Source organism: Geotrypetes seraphini, chromosome 13 (genome assembly GCF_902459505.1).
Source record: "Geotrypetes seraphini chromosome 13, aGeoSer1.1, whole genome shotgun sequence".
Classification (NCBI taxonomy): Eukaryota; Metazoa; Chordata; class Amphibia; order Gymnophiona; family Dermophiidae; genus Geotrypetes; species Geotrypetes seraphini.
Genome location: NC_047096.1, coordinates 25,811,195 through 25,829,021, shown reverse-complemented (window position 1 = coordinate 25,829,021; position 17,827 = coordinate 25,811,195). Strand labels below are relative to the sequence as shown.

The 17,827-nt window shown below is 42.6% G+C and overlaps 1 protein-coding gene across 1 annotated transcript in view; it reads right to left on the bottom strand.

The window, feature by feature from the left end:
* PCSK7 (proprotein convertase subtilisin/kexin type 7) overlaps positions 1-17,827 on the bottom strand; it is a 55,345-nt gene that overhangs the window by 16,225 nt on the left and 21,293 nt on the right. Inside the window, exons 6-9 of the mRNA XM_033918968.1 lie at positions 16,511-16,565; positions 15,085-15,223; positions 10,881-10,981; positions 3,341-3,508 (exon numbers count right to left, since the gene is read on the bottom strand). Coding sequence (XP_033774859.1) covers positions 3,341-3,508; positions 10,881-10,981; positions 15,085-15,223; positions 16,511-16,565 — 463 coding nt within the window. The remainder of the gene's footprint in view (positions 1-3,340; positions 3,509-10,880; positions 10,982-15,084; positions 15,224-16,510; positions 16,566-17,827) is intronic.

Here is a 17,827-nt window from a genome sequence, read left to right as displayed (position 1 = left end):
TTTCTCCTTCTATCACCCCTCTCCAACACTATGCCACATCTCTCCCTCCATTCCCTTCACCACTGTCCAATATTCCTCCCTCTTGAATCCCTTTCAATCTGTCCCATTGTTCCCTTGCCACATTTCTCACTCTCATCTTTTTCTTCCCTATCACATTCTGTACCTTCCTCCCTACGACCAAAAATTCTCCTCTTTCTTCCATTTGCTGTGTGTGTGCCGTGAGGGAGGTCTGGTGCCCCAGAGTAAGAGCAGGGGTGCCCACACTTTATAGGCTTGCGAGCTACTTTATAATGACTAAGTCAAAATGATCTACCAACAATAAAATTTAAAAAAAACACAAAGCACAATGAAAGGCAGAGAAAATGTTAATTATTCATATTCCAGGTTTTTTCAAAGAGGTCACGGCAGATGACTCTATGCAATGTCACCTCGGTAACAAAATACAAAAATAGACAAATACACCCCCTCCTTTTTTACTAAACCACAATAGTAGGTTTTAGCACAGGGAGTTACGCTGAATGCCTCGCGCTGCTCTCAATGCTCATAGGCTCCCTGCGCTAAAAAACGATATTGCGGTTTAGTAAAAGGGAGCCATAGTCAAAATATAGACAGCAGATATAAATTCTCAAAACAGACACATTTTGATCACTAAATTGAAAATAAAATCATTTTTCCTACCTTTGCTGTTTGGTGATTTCATGAGTCTCTGGTTGCACTTTCTTCTTCTGACTGTGCATCCAATCTTTCTTCCTTTCTTTCAGCCTCCTGTATGTTTCCTCTCCTCCAGACCTCATTCTCTCCCCCAACTTTTTCTTTCTGTCTCCCTGTTCCCCCTTCTTTCTGTCTCCCTGTCTGCCCCCTTTCTTTCTTTCTCCGTGCCCTCCCCCAAGCTACTCGGTTTGCTGCCACCGCCATCGGGGAATAGCCCCCAAGCCACCGCTGTCCCAAGCTTTCCCTGCAGAAGCGTCGCGCTGACCAGCATTCCGCTCCCTGACGTCAATTCTGACGTAGGAGAGGAAGTTCCGGGCCAACAAGGCATTTCTCCTCATTCCATCCAGCCTGAGCCCCATCTCTCCTTGATCCAGCATTTCCCTTCTGTGTTTGTCAGAATTACCATTCCACCTATTTTCCAGCATCACCCTTCTTTGTGTCCATCTCACCTATATCCCTATCTCACCACTTTTTCAGAATCTTCATTTGTCTCTGTCCTTGTCTTTACCCCATGTTCACCATTTGCCCTTTCAATGTCTTTATCTCCCCCCCCCCACTTTTTCAGCATTACTTATATGTCTCTATTTCACCTCCTCTTCATGTCCCCTCTGTATCTCTATCCTTATTCAGTAGGTCCTGCTTACTCATTCTCTTCTTTGTGTCACTATCTCCATTTTCAGCTTTCCCCCTTTTTCCTTTGTTACTGCACCCGGTAGCCAGAATCTTTCCACCCTCCCTCCACTCTGGCCCAGCCCAGTATGAAATATTTCCTTTTGTTTCCCTCCCCTCTCTCTTTCTCTCTCTCTTCTCCTCCCTCACCCACGAGTCCTGCATCTGGCCCTCTCCCTTCTACCTGCACCTGGCAACACCCCCCTGCTCCGCGGCTCTCTTCAGCAACTCGTCAGCAGCGGTGATCAAGACAAGCTGCCGACATCGAGGCCTTCCCTCTACGAGTCCCGCCTTTGTGGAAAAAGGAAGTTGAAACAAGCGGGACTTGCAAAGGGTAGGCCCCGACATCAGAAGCTTGTGTCGATCGCTGCTGCTGAGTTGCCGAAGAGAGCCAAGGAGCAGGGGGTGTGGCCGGAAGCAGGTAGAAGGGAGAGGGAGATAGGAAGGCTGTAGAAGCTCCGGAGCATGACACCGACCCCGGCCAGGATGATTTCTTTTTCAGGCGTGCAGCTTACAAGTCTGGCGTCGCGGCGGGAAATAGCCATGCTGAGCAGTGAGCTCAGCACGTACACAGATGAAAGCCTTGCTTGCTGATTGGTCCGGCGGCACGGAGGGCGGGGCCGCCGGACCAATCAGCAAGCAAGGCTTTCATCTGTGTACGTGCTGAGCTCACTGCTCAGCATGGCTATTTCCCGCTGCGACGCCGGACTTGTAAGCTGCACGCCTGCATCGCCAGAATTTAGGTAGGTTGTTTTCATCCCCGTGGGAGTCCCGTGGGCCAGGGGGCGTCCCCGTGGGTCAGGGGGGCATCCCCGTGGGAGTCCCGTGGGCCAGGGGGGGAACCCGCGGGATCCCCGCGATCCCCGTTCCCGTGCAGACCTCTAATGCTATGGTCTGTGGGTCATTTATAAGTTGTCTGATCTGTGGACCATTGAAAATTCCTGCCTTCAGTTTTTCCACGATAAGTCCAGGTAATATATGCACTATGTATTCAATGCATGAACCATCTTCATCCAAAGCCTTTACAAATTGTTTCATCAGGCCTAGCTTTACATGTAGTGATGGCAGTATGATTCTAACCACCATATATTCCTTCAGAGGCCAATCTTTTTTTGCCCAATGTTCATGTTTGGCTCTACTATCCCAAAGGCATAAAAAGCAAGGAAACCACATCTAAGAAACTAGAGCTGATGCGGTCTATCCAATACAATTTTCTGAATCAGCGCCCCAAATAACCCCAGGAACAGGTCAAAAACCCAAGGCACCAAGAAATTCTTGTTGTTGGCCTGTGTAATTGGTGCAGGAAAATGGATTAGCCATGGAGTGAGAAACAACACACAGAGGAAAAATTGCTCAGGACCTGAGAACTGTGGGATCTACAACTCCTAGACTCCAATAAAACCCAGTGAGTTCAGACTGGAAGAGCTCCATTAATGCAATGTAAGGTAGCTCCAAATCAGGTGACAACATTTGTATTTATTTCAGATTTATATCTTAATGCCTCCGAATCCTTCCTTTTGGCAGCCTTCTCATCTTCCCCAGCTGTGGAAAAAGTTGCCCTGAGCCAAGCAGGATTGCAGCTTAAATTTTACAGTAAAGTCAATGGTTCAGGGACTTAGAAAAAAAACAAAAAAACACTGCAGAACCAAGCTCCAGATGGCAGCTTAGTGAAACACTTCTTTGGCACCAAGATCTCAGCTGCTCTGTGCCTGTATAAGGCAGAACCCAATGGCTGTTTGAACTTCTTCAGTGCTATTAAATGTGTATATTTTTTATATATTTCTAATTTTGGGATTCAATTTGCCATCTCCAAATTTAATTCATTGCTTGTATTTATGCTTATTTTACCATGGTTATGCTGTTAACAAAATTCTAAGTTTTGTCAAGCTGGGTAAATCTCTTCATAAAGTTGGTTGGTTAATAAAATCCCAATCAATCAATCAATCAATTAATCTCTCACCTTAGTAGCAGTGAAGACTATTATATGCTGCACATCCCTCCAGGTTAGGCAGGGTCGCACCTCCAGCATTAGAGCAATCATCCCAGCTGCAAGGGGGGCAGCAGCTGAAGTCCCTGTGTGTCCTTCCGTACACCCTGTTCCTTTCATCATTTTCCAGTCCGAGGTCACCTAAAGCGCACAAATTAACCAGCTGAAATAGTCTGAAACCAAATGCTTTCAGAACCCAAAACAACAAAGCCAAGGTACACCTGCAATTGATCATATGGGACCTGGCACAATCCCTTTCTCACATAAATATCTCTAGGTATATTAGATTGCTCAGTTAAATGCACACTTTCACTCCGAGATTAGTCATGTTTTCCTGGATTCGACTGGTCCATGTCAATCATCATGTCAAAAGTAACACTAAACATTGTTAAAGTGAAAGGACACTACAGCCTGAATTCTCTAGGCCAATGGTTCCCAACTGTGTCCTGGAGGACCACCAGGCCAGTCGGGTTTTCAGGCTAGCCCAAATGGATATACATGAGAGAGATCAGCATGTAATGGAGGTGTCAAGCCTGCAAATCTGCTCCATGCATATGCATTAGGGCTATCCTGAAAACCCGATTGGCCTGGTGGTCCTCCAGGACAGGATTGGGAACCACTGGTCTAAACTGTGCCCGTAAGTTCAATCCATCATTCTTTCCAGACTGGATTACTGTAACTCCATCTACCTAAGCCTAACAAAGAAAAGCCTTCATAGACTCCAGGGGATTCAGAACACCGCGGCTAAACTAATCTTCGCAAAAACAAATTTGACCACGTCTCCCCGCTTCTGTCTAAGCTTCACTGGCTCCCAGTAATCCTTAGAGTTCACTACAAATGCGCCTGCCTAACCTTCAAGTCTCTACACGGCATCCTTCCTCCCCTTTTTCCACTATCTTGGAACTCCTCGAATCCCAACACCACCAGATCTACTCAAAAATTCAAACTATCCTTCCCCTCTTTAAAGGGCATATCCCATGCAGGAAAATTAGGGACAACCCTCTTCTTCAGGATCACCGAACTCTGGAACAGCTTTATTATCCCGCTTCGGAGTCTGACCTCCCTTCAACTCTTCCGAAAACATTTAAAAACATGGCTTTTCTCTAAAATGTAATGACCTCTCCCTCTTCGATATACTAAGTCTCTCTAAACTTCTCTGTACCAAGTTCTTCTACTTTTCTTTGGAGTTCCTTTCTATATCAATTCCTGTAAACCGTGCCGAGCTCCACTTCTGTGGAGATGATGCGGTATACAAACTTAAGGTTTAGTTTAGTTTCCTTTTGGCTCAAGATTCTGTTCCTTCCTTCCCTCCATCCTGGCTTCCCGGTGTCAAATTAAAGCAGCCTGCAGCGATCCTAACAGGCTGCCGTTGGCCTCCGCAGCACGTTCCCGCCCCTCCTCTGACGTATGGGACCACGGCAGAGGGAACATGCTGCCAAGGCTATGGGAGTCTGCTAGGATCGCTACAGCCGACCAGCGATCCTCTGCAGGCTGCTTTAATGTGAGACTGGGAAGGATGGATGGAGGGAAGGAAGGGACAGAGGGCCAAATCGTGGGCCAAATATAATTACGTTGTGAGCCAAATTTGGCCCGTGAGCCTGAGTTTGATACCCCTGGTTTAGGATGATGTATTTTGCCAAGGATATAAAAAGTCTTGAAATGGTTCAGACAAAAGCAACCAAAATGGTATAGGGTCTCCACCAAAAAGTCTTGAATATATATATAAAACCTGCAGGAAAGAAGGGCCAGGAGAGATATGATGCTGATATTTAAATACTAGAGGACATGAAATGAAGCTGCAAGGGGGACCTGAAAAGCAACATCAGGAAATTCTTTTTCACATAGAGTATGGTGGATGCCAGGAGGAATTCTCTTCCACAGATGGTGGTAGGGATGGAAATGGTGATAAAATTCAAAAAATATAAACACTAAAAGGATCCCTAAATGGAATGGGAGGATGGAATAAAGGTATAGAATATTTCCACGCAAAGTAAGACATAGATAACTCACACAAATTAAAAGAGAAAAAGGGAGAGTGTAACTTGCATGGAATGACAGGAGCAACCCTAGCCACCTTTCTGGACAGACTTGGGGCTCCTTTTACAAAGCCATGCTAGCGGTTTTATCGCACGCACCGGATTAGCGTGCGTTAGCCGGAAATTCGCCACCTGCTCAAAAGGAGGCGGTAGTGGCTAGCGCGTGCAGCAAGTTAACGCACGCTATTCCGCGCTAGTGCGGCTTTGTAAAAGGAGCCCTTGATGTACCATGCTACATTGACTATGTTACTATGTTTCTGGAAGCCTGTTTTTATGTTGAAATAATTTTCACTGAACGCAACCACATAGCAGACAGAATGAACATCTGGTCAATTGTACTAAATACACTTCAGGCATCGTACTTCTCTAAGTTGTTATGAACATTAAGGTACATTTTGTGGAACACATTAAATCGAAAAATATTTGTGGAACACCAAAATCTCTACCCTTCATTCTCTTCTTCTCCCCATCCTTTCCAAGATATATTGCTTTGTAGCAGAGGAAGTGGAAGTCTATTTTATAAAAGGCACATGGGCACGTATGATGCTTTTAGAAAACAGGCGCCTTTTTGTTTTTTTTTTTTCCCATTATTTTTTATTTTCAAATTTTACATAAAGTGTACAAAATATTAAAATACAATTGATAAAAACATAGTATCACTTTTATATCTAATACATTATATATCTAAATTTGATTTTCCCCCTCACCCTCCCCCCACCCTTTTATTACTTTAATATATAATATTTTTAATTTTCAAATTTTATAGAAAATGTACAACATGTTAAAATACAATTGATGAATAGGCGCCTTTTTGGACTTTCCTATTATTAACAATCTACAGGTGTTTGTAAGTACACAGAATCCTTTTAGTTACTCTAATAAGTTTAAGTTTTATTAATTTAGAAGAAAATACTGTTGCAATAGAGCTTTTACATGCAGCCGTTCTAAAAACATTGGGGCCCTTTTACTAATAGGCATTAAGCCCTAACATGTGGTTAGTGAATGAAGAAAGACTTAATGGGGTGGGTCAGTAGAGTGGGCAGACTTGATGGGCTGTAGCCCTTTTCTGCCGTCACCTTTCTATGTTTCTAAAGGCTTACTGCAAAACATGTTAAAGGATTTTGTGATGTTCTGTCTGTGCACTAACCCACATGTTACCTTTTTTTATATATATATATCTTTTGGAAGGGGTGTGCTATGGGCATGGAAGCTTTAACCAGCTGGCACGTACGCATTACTGCACACTAGTTAATGTGGGAGTACTTACCGCCTCCTAAACAGGAGGCAGAAAGGGCTACAACGGAAACTCACGGCAGCCATTTTGATGATGGCTCTGCACGGGGCAGGAGCGTAGGAAGATCGCTCCTGCCCTGCGTCACCGCTAGACCACCAGGTAAGGTCTGGGGACGCAGGAGGGAGGCGGGGGTGGGTCAGAGCCGGCCCAAAAACATATTCGTGATTTTTCCCTATTTGCGGGCAGGCTCTGTACCTAACCCCTGCAAATACGGAGGGAGAAGTGTATCTTATTGCTTCAATATGCCACATACTACATGAAAAAGTGGTGTTCGACAAGGATTGGACTGTGGTAGATTCTGTGGTAGATTCCAGGGACAGCCTTGAAAAAGCCTGAATAGGCGAAACACGTCGGCAAGAGTCCCCAAGCTGACAGTGATCTAACTAAAAAGATAAGTGCTGTAAGTTTTAGTATAAGAAGAATCAAAAGAAAAAAAATATATACCCCCTCTTCTATTAAGCTGCGCTAGCAGTTTTTAGAGCGGTGAGCCGCGCTGAATGACCCGCGCTGCTCCCGACACTCAAAGGAACTCTTGGGCCATTCAGCTTCACAGAACCATGGTGAGACCACATCTGGAATACTATGTGCAATTTTGGAGGCCACATTACCGTAAAGATGTGCTGAGAGCAGAGTCAGTACAACGTATGGCCACCAGGATGGTCTCGGGGCTAAAGGATCTTTCATACGAAGAGAGGCTGAACAATTTGCGGCTCTACTCTCTCGAAGAACGCAGGGAGAGGGGAGACATGATCGAGACGTTTAAATATATCACCGGACTTATCGAGGTGGAAGAAGATATTTTCCTTCTCAAGGGATCATCAGCTACAAGAGGGCATCCGCTCAAACTCAGGGGCGGGAAATTTCATGGCGACACCAGGAAGTATTTCTTCACCGAAAGAGTGGTTGATCATTGGAACGAGCTTCCGGTACAGGTAATCGAGGCCAACAGCGTGCCAGATTTTAAGAGTAAATGGGATGCCCATGTGGGGTCCCTAAGAGGGTGGAGTTAAGGATGGGTCATTAGGAGCGGGATCTCTAGGAGAACAGACTATGGGGGGTAGGTCAGTAGAGTGGGCAGACTTGATGGGCTATGGCCCTTATCTGCCATCATTTTTCTATGTTTCTATGTTTAATAGAAGAGGGCCATAGTTGATATATGCTAAATAAATAAAAAGGATCGATGACGATTCATAAGCAGTCTTTCTGTACAAAACAATGAAGGATTATTGCAAGGGTTTCCGATGATCCTTAAAAAAATATATGAGATAAGTTGAAAGAATTTATGAACTTTACACAATTTCTTTGTTGTAGATGATTGTGTAGTACGGGTAACCAGTTACATATTTTGCCAGTGCAGTACACGAATTTATAAAACAAAACATATACCTCATGTATGTACACACACTTGTTATACCTGCCTTGGAACAGGTGAAACCTGTGTGGTAACTTCTGGGTCCTTACACATTGTTCGGGAGCATATTTATTAAGGCACTGTCACACGTACTTTATAAAATAGACATACCTCCCCCCCCCCCTTTTTTCCTCAGGTAATGCCATAAAAAGTGCCAGTCAAAAATCTAGGTGAATACATTTTTCAATCTCATGCCTTCTCACTGGCACTACAGAAAATGTTTTTGTCTGCGATTATGTTGGCTGCCAAGAGGAAATAACTAAAGACAAGGCAAAAGAACTGACCCTGGGGCTTTTTGCACATGTTGTTGCTTGCATGATTTTTTTGTGTGCAATTTTTCCCATTCCTGAAATGTTTAAATGGATAAAATAAATCAAACTACTGCCTTATACCCTCCTTGTCACAACGGATGTGGAATCACTATACAGCAATGCTCTTCCCCCCACGTGCAGATGGCACAGTTACATGTTCAAATCTCCTAAACACAACTACCCTAGACCACCAAAACACAGCATAAACTTCTGGTGAACTAATTACATCAAATTGGACCCATAACTATTTCAGTTGAACTTGATAGATACCTCCACACAGCGATCCCCAGAAACATCCTACGATGGAAGGTACTCTCTATTTTGATAGAGATGCAAATAATAATTCTGAAAGCCAACACAAGCTATTGGAGTTTTTCCCAACTCAATTGGACCTTGACTTTTCAGCTTACTGTAATGTTGAGTGCTTGACATAAGCCAAGTGTGAAATGATCTGTCATCTCACTCAGCAACACCTAGTGTCTGTCATCTTATTATAAGGATAACATTTTAGTCATATGACACATATGCCACTTCAGCTTTGATAATTAAATAAAACAAATAAAACAGACGACATTATCAGTACTCATATTCCACATAATCTGGCAAGTAGCTAATTTTACCGATTAAAATTAAATCATAAATGGCAAGAGTCTAAATATACAATTACATTACCATAATAACATCTATAAAATACAGGATAAAAACCTACATAGGCAGTAAAAGTTAAGTCAGTATGTAAAATGAAGCCTACAAAGATTCAAAACCTTGACCAAACCAAGTCACACCACCTTTTCACAAAAGGATCAGAAGAAACATTCCTGAATGAATGCAACACCAAACCTTTCAGATATTACCAATACAGTATATCAGTGGTATCTTCGTGACTTGGACTGCGAAAAAGAAGACAACCTTAAATATATTTCACAACTCCTTCAGTGATTTCTACCACACAACCGTACTCAGACTGCCCAGTTAAATCACACCGAGTGAGCTAGTCACTAATATTCAGAAGCACTTGTTTCTTCTATCAAATTGGGTAAGTCCTTCTCATTCAAATTAACTGAATTATGGAATAATATTCCTTTGTGGCTGAGAGATTCGGATACTCTTCAAATCTTCCGTAAACATTTAAAAACCGGGTTATTCACCAAATTGTAAATCTGCTTTTCTTTTTTTATCTTTTACATTAATTTTTTTGTAAACCGAGTCGAGCTTTACTCTCATAAAGATGACACGGTCTATAAATTTAAGGTTTTAGTTTAGGGAGTGCCCTGAATATCGGTTCTGACTGCCCTGGTGATGCCCGAGGTTATGAAGGCACTGATCATGTTCAGCTAACCGGGCAAGTAGGACCTCGTAAATAGCAGCGTGGATATGGCACAGAATTTCAGCCTACTCACATTACTTTTGGATATTCCTGCTTGTCTGTATATTCAATGCCAATACTTGGACATAGGCTGGCACCAAATAACTGGGTCTAATCTGGCCTGCAGCAGTGAGCATTTAAAAAAAAACACAGCTCACCGCCGCAAACTAAATATTGACTGGTTAACTTTCAGTGCCCAATGGAGGCCTTCGTTTTGCAAGCTCTGCTGCGTCAGGAGCACTGCTGCAATCTTATTTATTTATTTTAAATATTTATAATCCGCTTATAATCAAAGCGGCTCACAATTAATATACATAATATAAAACACATGACATATCTACAATAATCTACATCAGTGGTTCCCAACCCTGTCCTGGAGGACCACCAGGCCAATCGGGTTTTCAGGACAGCCCTAATGAATATGCATGGAGCAGATTTGCATGCCTGTCGCTTCCATTATATACAAATCTCTCTCATGCATAAAACCTGATTGGCCTGGTGGTCCTCCAGGACAGGGTTGGGAACCACTGATCTAGATGACAAAACTAAGCAAAATAAGAGCTTAAATAAAAGCTTGTGCAAAAAGATGAGTTTTCAGTAATTTCCTGAACTTGAACTTTCAAGAAATGTTATAGTATCACTACATTAAAAAACCTGACGCAGCAGAGTGAAGCAGATTCGCAGATCAGTGCATGGAAACAGCATGCATGTGGCAGGGCAGGAATGAGGTGTGTGATGGCTAGTATGTTACAAAAGACATTTGTTATAGGCCAATAATTTATTCTGCTATAACTGCGACATTGCATTTGTTTATCTCAGAAACACTTGGGGAAAACCTGAGACATAATTTATAAAGCTGATGGCACCGAGAAGCACAAACTGACACCTCTTCTCTTACGAGAAATATTTATTTCTGAACATTGGGATAGAAAAAGATGACAGCTGTGATACTGGAATCTTTGCTGTCACAGCTGGAGCACAAGATAAAGACCCAGTGCTGAAATATTCCCATTACACACGCATGGGCAGTTACCCATTGTCTCTGGCAGGCTAACAGTGATCTTGCCAATAGTGTTTCTGCAATTTGCTACTTACGATACTTCTCATCCATTGATCCCCACTACTGAAGGTGACAGCGAGCATGGATGCACACTCTTCTGCGTAAAACGGCATCTGTCCAGCTTCATCTACAGCACCTGCAAAGAGGATGCTACATCAAGCATTGCTGTACCAAAGGGGAAAGGAACCGAGACTTGTATACTGCCTTTTTGTGGTTACACATTGAAAGCGGTTTACATATATACAGGTATTTATTTTGTACCTGGGACAAAGGAGGATAGCATTGTGTCTGTGTCCTATGCAAGGAGACATCAACTCACAATTATGGCGGAAAGGATCGCTGTGCATCTCACTACAAACACAGCTCCCACCTGTGTCAACTAATTTCCTATATTGCAACCTGCAAAAGTCATTGCTCTCCTTGACCTCCCCGGGCCTTGTAATCTCTCTGCCTATATGCAGCTCAGCTGAAGATTTTTACTTTATTTTGGTTTACTGGGAAATCCGGACTTGGCTCTGGGAGCCAAACATCACCCAAGCGTGATTTGTACAAATAGAGGGGGAGGATTACTTGGCAATAGCAATTAGAATGCCCATCACCACAGCTATCTTTTGAATTTAGACCAGCTACTCAAACATAGGAGGGGGAGGGGGTATAATTCCATAACTATGGCCCTTTTTTACAAAGGCACACTAGCACACGCTAAATCGACGCGTGCGCTAACTGCTAACGTGTCCATAGAGTAACATGTACGCGTTAGCGTTTAGTGCGCGCTAAAAAGCATAGCGCACCTTTGTAAAAGAGGGGGGTAAATGAAGCAAATGGGTTTTTTTCACAGCACGTTATAATTGAAATTATAAAACTGCAAAACCAGCAAAAAAATTAAATTTGAGAGTTATTTATTTTAAGTTCTGTATAGGTAACTGTAACAAAGATAAAATTAAAGTAGATCGAACGGAACTGCTAATCAATGCAATGGATGAGCTTGTTTTTGAATGCAAATTAACTCAAAACGCTGCTCAATAGTCGACAAGCAAACAAGCATTCCATCTTCCATCATCTGCAGTCATTCTCTTTTTTTCGATTTAACTTCTGTCAGAGCTGAAAAATCTAAGGGCTCCTTTTACAAAGGTGCGTTAGGGCCTTAACACGCGGAATTGCGCACGCTAAATTGCCACGCACGCTAGACCTTAATGCCAGCATTGAGCTGGCGTTAGTTCTAGAAGCGTAGCGCGGGTTTTGGCGCACGCTACAATCGCTAGCGCACCTTAGCAAAAGGAGCCCCTAAGTTTGCAAAGATAAGAAGATCCAAACAGTAACAAAACCTTGATTGCTCTGTTGCTCCACTTAGGATAACTACTGCATAAAAAAATAAAACTAAAATTACTTGCCGTTAGTTTTCAAAGACCAATCACGTCAAAGAATGGTGCTTGTCTTGGCGGTTGTATCTTTATGTATGCAGATGCTCAAGAACATTGACAGACTCTTGCCTATGCAACGTGCATGTCATCTATTCTAGTGTACACTTATGATGGGATTTTTTTTAAGATAATGTAAAATTCTGGAATCTCTCATGGCACACCCAGAATCTCTTTGGGGCACACCGCTGTGCCAGGGCACACAGTTTGAGAGACACTGCTCTACAGAGATACTACCATAACTGGGTTCATATATTGAACGCATGTCTGATTAGGCACAGGCACTTATGTCAGCCATAGAACTGGTGTAAATGTGTGCATGTAAATGCTGAAGATACAATCTCACTACACTTTCGACCTGGTTTACAGCACAGCACAACTTCTCATGAAAGATCAGCAGAGTCCACAAAGAGAAGTACTAAACATTCCACAGGCATAGAGTTCCAGAAAAACCCACAATTCGCACATCAGCAACGCTTCTTCTGTGAAAATTATTAAGAGGAGGAAAAAGCCTCAGATCCCCCCCTCCACCAAACCGAGAAACTCAGGTTGAAAACAGGTGGAGTTTTACAGGGTGTCTTTCTGTTTACTCAATAGAATTTGGCTTTTCAAATCATTTTCAGATCATAGGGGTCCTGATACAAGGCAGAGTATATTCCACTTGCATTGCACAAGGCTTTTCTCTATTGAAATATTATTGAGGAGGTTTTTTATGCCAGTGACTTTATTACACCCTGTAAAACTCCACCTGTTTTCAACCTGAGTTTCTCGGTTTGGTGGAGGGGGGATCTGAGGCTTTTTCCTCCTCTTTATAATTTTCACAGAAGCGTTGCTGATGTGCGAACTGTGGGTTTTTCTGCCTTGTTCTGGAACTCTATGCCTGTGGCATGTTTAGTACTTCTCTTTGTGGACTCTGCTGATCTTTCATGAGTAGTTGTGCTGTGCTGTAAACCAGGTCGAAAGTGTAGTGAGATTATATTGTTCGGTTTTTCGAGGGGCTTGTGTTGTGTTTGAATGCTGAAGATACATACATGGGCAATTTATAGTAATCTGTAAGTTATGTGGCTAAAGTGTAAGACCCGCCCACACGAGTACACCTACCTGTAAAATCTATACATATTTACAGAATGGAACTTAAGCAGGATGTTGTGACTAACATGTGTATTTGCACACTTACATGCTTAGACAATGGTTCTTATATTCAAATCATTTACACATACAATAAGTGCATAAATAGAATTTACTGAATTGTTTATTGTGAGCTTCTATACAGCTACTAATGACTGGGGAGTCATCAATTTAGAGGGGTCTGTATGAGCTTCTGTAAAGGTGTTACAATACAGGAGTCCCAAAGAGCTTCTGCGAGGTGTTACAATACAGAGTTATTAATACCGGCATAATTATGCCATAATCGATCATCCTACTTATATGCATATGTTTATACCAAATCAATCGTGCCACGTACTAGGTTTACTATTGCAGCTAAGTATACAATATTTACATACCTCCTAAGGAGGTTGACCATGTCAATTAAATATAATCTATTTACACGTATCTGTATCGTGTTTTATGTTTATCTTTCAAATATTATCTTCCTCAGAGTCTAGTTTTCTGAGCTTCTGTACTTTGCCTATTTATATCCCTATTGTGTTCATCCTACAAACTGCTCAACCAGAGGCTGAATATCAGTGCTAGATGGATAGTTTTTTGTTTTTCTTTGCCCCACCTTCCCTCTGTCCCTTCATTGTATGGAAAGAGCTGGAGGGAGGGGGTTTGGACTAGTTTCACCCCAGCACTGTCTGTACAGATTTTTAATATCTACAATAAGGAAATAATGGATCTAACTGCCACTGGTAAATGTATAACGTACTTTGAAAGCTGACCCCTTAGGGATCAATGTTAACCAAAGACATCCTAAAGAGCTCCTATATTATAAAGGAAACACAGGTGCCAATGTGCCTTAATAAAATAGACACCCAGAAGCAGTTTCAGTAGTACAAACTTACACCGGCTCCAAAGAAGTGTGTGTGTGTGCTCTACTCATGCTCGCAAGTATTTCATAAAATGTGTTTGTACACTGCAGCTTCACCCTACCTCCACTTATTTCTGCTACTGGAACACTTAGATACAGTGTACACATATAAAAAATGTCACAGTCGAAGGCTTCTGTATAATAGCTATTTTCTGTCTGTAGAACATACTTATGCCAGAAATTATTTATGAGCGTCAAGAGCAGCGCAGAGCATTTAGCGTGCTGGCCTGCGCTAAAAACCGCTTCCGCAGTTTTGTAAAAGGGGGGGGAGGGTTTAGTAAGGCACCCTGTTCTCTATAAAGATGGCACAGATGAGGTGAAAGAGTAAAGGGTCATGTTTAGAAAATTCTTTTTTTTTCAGGTTTACATTTCTATGTTGATTTTCTTCTCAAATTTTTCATGTTATCAGCTTTGAGTTGGTATTAGGGAGTTGGCGCCATTACTATTTGATATACCACCTCTGTGGTACAACCAAAGTAGCTTAAATGTATTATATTCAGATGGAGTTACATTACAGTGATGACACACATGGACCCCAGTTAAACTATAGTGACAGCACAGAGTTGCATGTGCGTTCATTTCACCTATAACAACGGCACAGAAGAAGCTATGAATGCAGCCACGTTACCTATAGCAACAGTGAAGAGGAAACGATGCGTATGACCGCATTACCTAAAGGGATGGTACAGATGGAGTCACGCACATGGCTATGTTACCTACTAAGCCGCATGTTTGGCCATGCTACTTATAATGAAGATTTAAAGAAAGTCGCATGTGTGGCTACATTACCTATAGTCACAGTGTAGATGGAGTTGGCATAGCCGTCGTAGTTACAGTTGTCAAGATACCGGCCTCCGTTGCCACTTGCCACAACAAAAATACTTCCAAAGCCTTTGCGTCCTGCGATCACCCCATGCTGCAGGGCTATCTGCACATAAGAAGCTGAGAATCAGACGCAGCCTATATTTCATTCTGAGTACCAGTTCCAGCACTGCTTTCTGAGCAATGACTTGGTAAGTTAGAAATGCTGCAGCAAAAGACAGGATAGCAAAACAGAAGAATTCAGCATGCTGGGGGGGGGGGGGAAGCTAAAATTGTAATGGCATTTCCTGTAGATAACTCCATTTTTCTGTGGAAAAGCAACAATTAAAATTGTCCCTTTGCTGTGGGTAGAAGTGCTCACACCGATCAAAGCATATGTACTTTTTCCCCACATCAGAACAGGGCAGAAGTAGAACAGGGGAGATAAGGACTAGAGAATGACCCGGTGACAAAATTCATCACCGTTCCCATCCCCGCGGATAACCACGGGAAATAATCCCATGTCATTTTCTAGTGCCTATTTCAACCTTAGTCCTTCTACAACAGCATTCTTCAAAGCAAAGCTTGCGGGTCAGTGGTTGTGGCCATTCATACTCTGATTCTTATGTGAGCCAAGGATAATGAAGCCATTGTGACATCACTGATGTGATTGGCTCTTAGGCACTGGTGGAATGAGGCATTATGACATCACAATATCAGCTCTGGATACCAGAGACTGTCATTCTTTAGTGTCTATCTCAACCTCAGTCCTTCTACACCAGCGTTCTTCAAAGCAAAGCTTGCGGGTCAGTGGTTGTGCCCAATTATACTCTGATTCTTCCCTCTCTCCTTAAAGAATGACATGAAAATGGTTTCCCGCGGTTATCCGCGGGCACAGGAACGGTGATGAATTTTGTCACCGTGTCATTCTCTAATAAGGATATTTTGGATAAGATAAGGACATCTGTGGATATACCTACACCTTCTTCAAAGCAGGTGAAAAGGTACAAACTCAGAGTATGGCCTCATCATCTATTAGCCCGCATGGGGTTTCTCACTGAGAACCTGTTTTCTAGATCGCAGATACAATTTTAAAAAATTGCCTCATAAGATTTCTCTGATTCTTCCTTTAAACATAAAATGTAAAAGTACAGTGTAACTGAGAGAGGCAATAGTAACTGCTCTATTTTTCAAGAGCATCAAGCTTTACGGTTTCCAGTGGTAGCCTATAGCAGGGGAGAGCTATCACCTCGTAAAGAGTGAAGGGGTAACATTGGGGATAGGGAATCTGCAAGTGTGGATCTAGTTTCTACAGAAAAAAAGAGCAAAAGTGACTTAAAACTGCAGAGCAAAAGGAGAACATGACTGACATAGGAAACAGAGGATGATGCAGGCCGAGCTGCTCGTATTCTACCTTGCCAAGCTGGTGCGGGCCATCCACAGTCTTGCCGTCATCATCAGGACCCCAGCTGGAAGGCAGAAACACGATAACATGAGCGTACGACTAAGTGCAGACACTGCATGGTGCAAGAGGTCATCTAGTCATCCCACTTAGCAAATCCTCTTCCAACCATGCCAAACAAAGTCCAGTGACCTTGCTTTACAGCAAGACAGTGCAGGAGTAGCCTCATCAGCGGGTTGAGAAACAAGGAAGCCAGGGATCAAATCCCAGTGCAGCTCCTTGTAATCTTGGGCAAGTCACGTAACCCTCCACTGTCTCAGCTACCAACTCAGGGAACAATATTCAACATTTAATTTAAAGCTACGGTTTATTTTATACCAGGACATTGAGTGACAGTATCTAGATACAGGCTGGTGTTGAATGTCTGTGAATAACTTGAGCACTGGTGCTTATCTGGGTACTAGCGATATGCAGTCTATCTGAGCAGTTGTGCGGTTAGCAGACTGAAAATCACAGTAACTGGGTAAGTTGACACTCCCCCCAGGCTCCCCCCTCCCAGACCACTCTGGCACTACCTGAATTGTGCTGAGGAATTTTAGCTGCATGGCCCACATAAAACCACTGAAAATCTGGGGATGGAGGAAGCGAGTAAGACCTGTCCATGCAGGCGTCACTCCTACTTGGATAAGTCATGCTAAATATCAGGCCCAGGCGATTATAAGCCCTCTGGCGACCGGAAAATAAATTCAGGTCAGAAAGGTAACTTGTATTGAGCTACAACTGAAAAAGCCACAAGTTAAAACCCAAACCCTCTTCTTTCTCTCTTCCAATGTGCAGGAGGTTGGAGGCCAGCAGGCCAAGCCTTGACAATTTGGTAAGAGTTGCTTATCTGTTTGTTGAAATTTCCAGTGAAATGCTTTATTACGTATCAGACAAAGAATTGCTTGTTTTTGGAGCCTAAACAGCTGTTAGAATTTGTAAAATCTAGAGAGGGTACAGCATCTGTAACTTAAGATATGTAACTTATCATAATCCGGCTTTAGTGCCAACTGAGTATTGCTGTTTTCGCATTTGATTAATTGTATAATTTTTTTTTTATTTCCTGAAGTCCGTTCTCAAAGTATTGTGGTCGATATAAGTGAATAGAACTTTTCTGTTTTGTTTTGGTTTTTTTTTTACCTTTGGAAACTATTGATCTGATTCAAGTTGTTATATATTCTACTTGATTGTTAATAAGAAAAGTGATTAAAAAAAAAAAAGAGTTGCTTATCTGTAGAATTGGATACGCACTTCCCTCCTGAGACTGGACCAACACTCTATGGGCTAGAT